At 34.4% G+C, this 8,333-nt stretch overlaps 1 protein-coding gene across 3 annotated transcripts; it reads right to left on the minus strand.

The window, feature by feature from the left end:
• Window positions 1-417: 417 nt before the first annotated feature.
• On the minus strand, window positions 418-8,018 carry LOC127078371 (CBS domain-containing protein CBSCBSPB1). 3 transcript variants are annotated; one of them, XM_051018827.1, is made up of 15 exons: window positions 7,701-8,018; window positions 7,492-7,595; window positions 6,424-6,592; window positions 6,179-6,311; window positions 5,918-6,088; window positions 5,704-5,785; window positions 5,475-5,588; window positions 5,271-5,337; window positions 4,696-4,801; window positions 4,544-4,611; window positions 2,291-2,385; window positions 2,082-2,215; window positions 1,410-1,495; window positions 1,220-1,309; window positions 418-899 (listed from the first exon to the last, which is right to left on the minus strand). In XM_051018827.1, the coding sequence occupies exons 2-15, from the start codon at window positions 7,575-7,577 to the stop codon at window positions 726-728; spliced, it is 1,575 nt and encodes a 524-aa protein (XP_050874784.1). In that variant the 5' UTR covers window positions 7,578-7,595; window positions 7,701-8,018; the 3' UTR covers window positions 418-725. The 3 variants fall into 3 exon arrangements, with proteins under 3 accessions (XP_050874784.1, XP_050874782.1, XP_050874785.1); XM_051018825.1 differs by having other exon boundaries at window positions 7,492-8,018; XM_051018828.1 differs by lacking the exons at window positions 7,492-7,595; window positions 7,701-8,018 and adding an exon at window positions 6,805-7,006.
• Between the last annotated feature and the right edge of the window lie 315 nt (window positions 8,019-8,333).

The raw sequence follows: 8,333 nt of genomic DNA on the forward strand, positions 1-8,333 counted from the left end.
AAAGCAAACTTAATAAAATAATTTGAAAATGGTTTTTTATTTAAAAACCTCAAAAAGAATATAATGGTTCACTTCAATTTTGTTTTCTACTAATGATTCGGTATGATTTGAAATTCATAACGGATTTGCCGAATCAACAAAGAATTTGCTTCAGTTCGGTTTTAGAAAAATTAAAATGGTTTGATTTATTTCTACTGAACTTTTATTATGGTTCTATTCGATTTGGTGTGGATTTTTTTGGCTTAACCGTGAACAGCCTTGTTCAACTGAACTCAAAGGGGACCCAAATTCCGATTTCTAAAGAAGACAACAATAGGTAAAAACTTATCACAACACAACACCAAGCACTGAATGCTACTCATAAAATTATTTAGATAATTGACAAACAAAATCATCATATAAAAATAACAAATTCAATAAATCCAAACCTAATCAATTGATTTTATAAACTCAAGGTAAAAAAGAGGACATAAACTTCCGCTAACGTAGTTTATTCTTGTACACAACCTCGGCCAATACGCGATGAGGTGACAAAACATAAAATTACAAGCATACAGCAAGGGAGGCGTATACAATAATGAAAACAAAAAAAATGCCTTAACCTTTTTCTCGTATAAAAAATAATGTAGTTGTATAAAAGTCCAGAATATGAATATGGTCCAAAGTTCCAGTTTGCTTTAGCTTGGATTTTATAAACCAGCAAAAAAAACTTGCTTCCTCCTTCCTCATGCCCGCTTCAAGTATGTTAGTAGACCTAAACCAGCAACAAGAGCAGCTCCAGCAGCAGCACCACTATACGCTGAGGCCCATGCATCTGAATATGCATGGTCTAAACTTCTTGAACGTGAACCTTCCCTTTTACTATCTGTTCCTTCGTAGTCTAAATACAATTTCAATCCCTACAAATTCATCAATCTAAATTTAAACTCCCTTTGTATATTGATTAAAAAACAAGGACCAGATAGTAAAAAACAAAGAAAAAATACTATTGCAGAGAGACCGTTTAAAACTAAAAAAGTTAAGACTTAAATGAAAAAGCTCAATATACTAAAAAAAACACATTAAACATATTTAAAGCCTAATTAAATAAATAAAAGTCATCATCCTTATCTTGCTCTAAATCAATAATACCTACAGAACTACAGATTTTACCCTCTGCCGAGGTCAAAATAAATTAACATACTTAGCACTCGAGGATCAGCAAACAAATCTATGATACCTTCAAACCAGTTGTTCTTGCATGGTCCACAGCTGCGGCAAGATCACTGTCTGAAGCCAACACAACTTTATCTTGATCTTCATCTTCATACTAAATAAAAAACTGGTCAGCCTAGGAAAAGTGGGGGCTGGGGTGGGGGTACATATCAGTTAAACCTCAAAAGCATAAAACATTATGGTTCGAAAAGTACCAGAATTTGAGGCAGATTGTTAGGGTCAATATCAGTACCAAGTCTCAGAAGGATTGAACTTATAACCTCCGTCATGCTCCGGGTATCTAAACTCACGCAACCACACAAAGCATTCGAACTTTAGTTTCTCACAAACACATTTTACATTCTTACGTGAAATATGTTGACCTATACAATCATAAATTACTCATATATATAATAGAAGACCCTTTAATATTTGTAATTCTTTTTGATTGAGAATAAATAAAACAGAAAAACAAACACAAGAAACTCATCTTAATAAAAAAAACTAGCACTCAAATGAAAAAGCAGAAACAATGATGGACCTTGCCCAAGAAAAATCAATAGTTGTGTTACTTATTCAAAACAAAAACCCAAACTGACACGCGTTCTTCCCCAGTTCCCACTAGGTAGTAGAACTAGCCAGATTAATCAAATTTTCAAATTTTCCCATAATGATGAATTATAAATTGTTTTCATATAAGTTATAAGCTGCTTTCAGAAGTCACCTTGCACAGTTTAAGCAAATAAGCTGAAAAGAAATTATAAACATAAGATGTTTACAAATACTTATGTCAGCACATACTAAAACCCTTATTCATATGCTGTAAAAACAAATAAATGAAAAAAGACAGATTCAACAGATAAGATAACACGGGATAGTTTACATACCACATGTGAATCTATGCATTCTGCCCTTCTTATCTTGTACTTTGAAGGAAAATGTATAGGGCATGCTTGCAGAAGAATAAGGAACCGATCTCCCTGTCTCTCCTCCATCAGAACCTATTTTGAAGGAGTTCTCACTGGAATATAATAAACGATGTGTGAGTAGATTAAAAATCTAGAAACATTATCCAAACAACTTCATTGCATATTACCTCCGTGTTTCGTCGTCATCGTCATTTGGAGACAAGGCCATTGCTGAATCCCAAAATCTGTGCATCAGGGAGGTGCCAGCTTCGTTGTTTCCAGCCTAATTAGTGGGAGAAAAGTAACACCACCATTAAAATTACTAACGAAAAATATTCACAAAAATATTTTAATAAAAAATGAAAAATTGGTATCACTGTGTTCCATTTCACAATCCTCGGCACTACACTCTAATCTCAGTGAGTAAAATATCAGCTATAGAATGACATATTTTTACAGAACATAGTCAAATCTTTTTAACTTTGGTCTTTGGTTGTGATGCACAAATTCATGTCTCATCATGCATACGTGATGAAAGAAGGGTGTGATTTGTGAATTTGTCCATCAGTTTTGAATTTGATGCTATGTTTGACTGACTGGTCTAGTCTAGGTTTAATTTACTGGTTGATTACAGAATATTTAAATTTTGTTTCTGTTTTTTGCTATACTACTATGTTAGAATATTGAATATTTACTATGCATATTGTGATAATATTTTGAACTATTATTTATTTTATTATGTAAAAGAGTTTTCGACTCGATACTACCATGATTTTATGAGTTTACGTAGACTCTAGAATTTTAGAATCTTAACAGAACCATCTTCCAGACAGAGGCATCATCTCCCTTAGGGCAGTATGTTAATCCCTTGGTGAAAACAACGACAACTTGAAAGCCTAACTTTGATGCCATGACATACAATTTTGAAGACTTTCAATATACTTGTTTGTTTAATATGTGTTCCATGAAATAGATCATGGGGAGATATACTAGTGTCTAATTGTATTCAATATGTATTCCATGAAATAGATTTTATATTTGTAGCAAATATTCAAATTTTCAAGGTCTTAAATTCATAAGCTATTGGCTCTTCTTGTGCATGAGACTACTTGGTACTTTCTGTTATTAATATATTTTGATTTTGATTTTTGATAAAATTAAAATAAATGAGTGATGATGACAAAATGCATATCTTTTGCTAGAATGTCAGGTTTAGGACTACTATGACAACAACAACCAAGTTTTATCTCACTAAGTGGAATCACTTAGTGGATCAATAATGTTCTCTCATATATCTATCCAACTCATTAATTTCTATTTTTTCTTAATAGATACTCTTAAAGTTTCTCTTGGTCTTATTCTGCCTCTAGTGATTGGACTACTTTTCATTTGATCTACTCTCCTTATTACATAGTCTTTCCACGGATCTTCTCTCTACGTGCTCAAACCACCTAAGCCGGGTTTCCACCATCTTTAATAAGATAGGTACTACCCGAACACTCTCTGATGTAGTAATTTCTAATCCTATATGGTATAGTCTTACCACACAACAAACACACCATCTTTGGTTTCGATACACTTATTTTATTCCTGTGTTGGTTCTATAACGCCGAACATTCTATTTCGCATACAACATCGTCAATCTTACAGTTGTACAATGAATTTTTTGCCTTTTAACATGAATGGTACTTTTGTATTGCATAAAACATTTGAAGTCCTCGTACAATTTGATGGTTTACACCTCCTTTTATTTCTCTGTTGTTTTGTACTGTGGACCCAAGATACTTCAACCGTGTAACTTGTGGTATGACATGATCTCCAACTTTCACCTTTGAGCAAAAAATGCTTTGCCTTTTGCTAAAATTGCATTCCATATACTGTCTTTTTTCTACTCAAGCGGAAATCATATGCTTCTAAGACTTGTCTCCAAGTTTTCAACCTCCCATTTAATTCCTCCCTCAACTCTTTAAATAGGACTCTATCATCCACAAAAAGCATGTATCCTGGTGTTGGCTCTTAGATGTGTTTTGTAAGTACATTAAAAACTAAAGTAGAAAGATAAGGGCTTACGGTTGACTATTGGTGTTGTTCTATTGTTACGAGGAAATCGTGTTGTACATGCAAAACCAATGGCAGGTTTAGGACTAAAATGGAGGTTTTAGAAGTGCTAAGCATTATTGCTAAGATATCTCGATATTTATTAGTTCATAATAATACTTACAAAAATACACAGCTACATTTCATAAAAATATCAAAACAAATAAATCAAGTGCATGAAATGTCACAAATTTTGCAGACGAGAATAATGCTAATTGCTAAAAGCCTAAAAGGATTACGTAAATTAAGCCATTTTCCCCATTTTCATGCAAAAGGAATTCAATAGAGGGTCAAATCAACAATAGTGGTAGATCGCAGCCTAAGATACATAACTACGCACGCACCTGACTAACTGTAGCCACAGCAGCATGAGTCACATGAATCACATCAACCACAGCAACTACATTTCCATCTGTTTCAACCACCCACACCCAAATCAGAAAAGATATTGATGCATAAGCAAGCCTCTTCCCCATCCCATATAAATTTATATTACCTCTATCAACCACTGGAAGATGTAAAAATTTTCCATCATGCATAATATGAAGTGCATCAACAATTGGTGTATCAATTACTGTGCATTCTGGATTTGGAGTCATAACCTGCATGTTTTGTTGCATATATATCAAGTGTTGGATAAAAAAGGAATGAATACCCACAATGACCACTTTTTAATACACGGTAATCCTTATATTCCTTTCTAAGCATTGTTTAAGCTAACGACACGTGGATCTCGAATTCAATTAATGCTCTCGTCTATTTTTTTTTAATATTTGTTACTAATATACCTGTCTCTTTAATCTGCTATCTGTATAAAATCATCTCTCTGACAAATTAGGTGAAGACACAATATAACCAGGAAATAGTAATTGATGATATCTTGGATTTTACAGCAAATGAAAATATGAACAAAAATATTCTTTTAAAACATCAATTTAAAGGAACAAAAGAGGGTAAAAAACACATGCTCACAAACATTACTAGATCTAAATTTTACAAAACCTAAGAATAGAAAAGGTAGACATGTGTAAGTGTTTCGATATGGCATGGCTTACAAATAAAACAAAGTACCTTCTCAACAGGAGTCGATGATGGTGGAAGATTTTGTGCAATTACCCGCATCAAGATATCCTTTGAACTGAAATTTGCAAGCAGATAATAATGATCAAAAGGAGTGTAAACATAAATAATGACAACTGCCGGGATGGCAGAGGAAACTTTTCAGAAAAAAGAGGACTGCTGAGCTGCAGGAAATGTTAATGGATGCACACTTACGTAACGATGCCTTGGGGTTTGCCATCAATAGTCACAACAGCACAACTTGCATGAAGCTCAACCATCTTCTTTGTTGTATTCAACACTGAGTCTGTTGGTGCAACTTTTACCATCCTAAAAAGTGTCATTTTCTGTTAAAGGAAATTGGTTGACAACCAAATATGCAGAGCAGACAAATTACATTTTATCTAAACTTTTCACGAACTCAAAGAAAGAAGGTATTAACTACTTTGAATTCTCAGGAAAGATTGTGGACAATGATGGTTTGAATATCTGTTCCCGAAGAGCCTCAATGAATGATGAATTAGAGTCTGCACAAAGACCGAATTAGCTTGATATAAAACTGAGCTATTTGAATCTATGGGCCATGCAACAATGAAATTTTTTAGGGATGCTGACATTAGAAAAAGCGCTAAGCATGAAAATAAAAATACACTACATACCAGAATTAGTTGATCCCCAATGTTTTTCAACTCCTTCAACAGCTGCTGCAATTGCTTTTCCTTTCTCAGCAGCCCTTTCCATTCGTGCTATGGCATCATACAAACACTTTGTGATATCGAGTAAAGCCAAAACTTCTCCATTCTCCACCACAGGTAGATGCCTAAATCTCCCTGTCGGCGTATATCAGTCATGTGTTAAAAGGGCAAGGATACACAGCAGAAACTTGAAAAGTTGAGTAAATCTCTGTATACACTACCAACCTTGCACCATCTTTTGGAGAGCTTCCACAGCAAGAGTTTCAGAAAGGACAAATACCGGATTCCTTGTCATGACCTTGGAAACATGTGTATCTTCAGGATTAATCTCTTGGGCAACAACTTTTGTGGATATATCCTTTAAGTCACAAAACAGGACAGAGAGACAGGCATGTTAAAATTCAATAAGTCTAAGTGAAGTATTTCTTTTCTTTCTTGTAAATTGGTTAGAAAAAGATGTCTTGGTCCACCTTGGCTGTGAGGATTCCACAAAGCAAACCATTAGAGTCGGTTAGTAATAGAGCATCCACCCTACGGGCAGCCATTCGACGACAAGCTTCATATATAGTTGTTGTTTCGGGTACTGTCAAGGCCCTTGAAAGCCGCAGTGATTTCACTGTCCGCTCCCCTGTTACCCCACTGTCCAATTCCATGAAGATTCAAGGTCTTATTTCATTATTTAAATTGATAAAACCCTCACTCACTTATCATCTCTTCTTTGATACTAAAGCAGGAAAAAACTAATTTAACAGAATGCAATTCACAATTCATGAGAACATTCAAACCTCTCTAGCCCTTTGTAAATCAAAAATACAGTTTCTAAAATAGATAGCCATGGCTTGGTCATATACCTCCACAACTAAAACCTAATCAAAAGTATAAGGAAGAAGGAAAAAATTTGCATGGACAGCAGTCCATATTCACTTTGATCCATAATCACAAAGTACATACAGACCAAGTTCATGAAAGAATTTCCTTGAAGTAAATATCAAGGCAAACCAGCAGAAGAAGTATCTTTCAAAGTGCACTTTGTCTACATACTTTCTGATCGGTTTAAGTCCTAGGAAAATTATATGTAAGAAACCAAAGAAGTGTCTCAATCTCATGAAGTTGACGGAAGAAACAGCGAAAATGACCCCAAACCAGTACACCATCAAAGTCAGAGTTCTTCATAAATACTACTAAGGCATAAACCAACCAACTAAGTTGACATTGACACTTGAAAAATACACAGTTCTACAATTATGGCACCAAACAACCGAAATAAATATCTGCCCAAAAAAGTGAAAATCTCATAACAACTAGTACTATCATAATAAATTGCTTATATTTCAAAGTAATGAGTATAAGATAACTTATTCAGGTTAGTTTCAGACTTAAGCACTTAAAACATAGAACAGGTGAAATCAACAATAACCATGCAGGACGAGGAATCAAATTAACCATGCAATTCAGCGGGGAAATGAAAACACGCACAACAGAAGCATAAATTAAAGCATAAGCAATAAAAACAGAATAAGTGATTAAGAAGAACATACATAGGGCGCAAAGACGAAATAGATTTTCGAGCTGCTCCAGACTCCGATGCTCTCCTGGAAGACGTGCTACTCCTTCGACTTGCCATTTTCCCTTATACTCTACTCTACTCCAATCGATTACACCAAATAAACCCCGATACAGAGGATCAAAAAGATTATACGAAAAGATAAATTAAAATCTAAGAAAGTGGAATAGAGCTAGAAGTTACGAGTTCGAAATTGAAAGAGGTGGTAGAGTTTGAATAGGGAAATAAGATAAACGGGATTGACTATGATCAGAAAATAGGAGTTTGGTGGGTGAACGCCGGCGACGGGAAAGAGGGGAAACGGAGAAAGAACCCTAACCAGAGACAGGTAGCGTGGCGTGCGTGGAGAAGAAAAGATGAGAATTTCGGACAGAAGTTCAACGCTTTTCGGATTGGTCCAATAAAAAGCGTGCACGTCAGCTTTTCCGATTGGAATAATTTTTTGTGTGTTAGTACTGCAACTCCAAGTTTGTAAAATTCACGATTCAAAAGAAAATAGAACCTTTCAAATAAAAGTGTAAAATTCGCTTTTTTGACCGCGCCTTTGTTGATCTTTAAAGCTAATTAGCACGTGTTTTTTATTTATTTTATTTTACACACAAAAAAAATTATTTTTAAGCAAATACATTAGAAATCTTTGATTGGGTTTGGATAACCTAATGTTATTTTTATCTTTCAATTTCTTTTTTTTTGGTGTGCCTCACACCTTTGAAAATTTAAAATTATTTTTGGGTATTTTGAAGATGTATTTTCGAACGTATTTTCATTCTAATTTTGTCAAAAATTGATCTAGATATGCATTTGCGAAACTTTCTA

The sequence above is a fragment of the Lathyrus oleraceus genome, chromosome 5 (assembly GCF_024323335.1).
Source record: "Lathyrus oleraceus cultivar Zhongwan6 chromosome 5, CAAS_Psat_ZW6_1.0, whole genome shotgun sequence".
Classification (NCBI taxonomy): domain Eukaryota; kingdom Viridiplantae; phylum Streptophyta; class Magnoliopsida; order Fabales; family Fabaceae; genus Lathyrus; species Lathyrus oleraceus.

Bases quoted from the DNA above. Each gene is read 5' to 3' on its own strand.
- LOC127078371 (XM_051018827.1), bottom strand. From the start codon at position 7,577: ATGGCAAGTCGAAGGAGTAGCACGTCTTCCAGGAGAGCATCGGAGTCT. The intron at 4,612-4,695 runs GTAATATAAATT...TGGTTGAAACAG, and splicing joins TCTTCCAGTGGTTGATAGAG to ATGGAAATGTAGTTGCTGTG. The intron at 2,386-4,543 runs GTGCGTGCGTAG...CCCACTAATTAG, and splicing joins CTGTGGCTACAGTTAGTCAG to GCTGGAAACAACGAAGCTGG.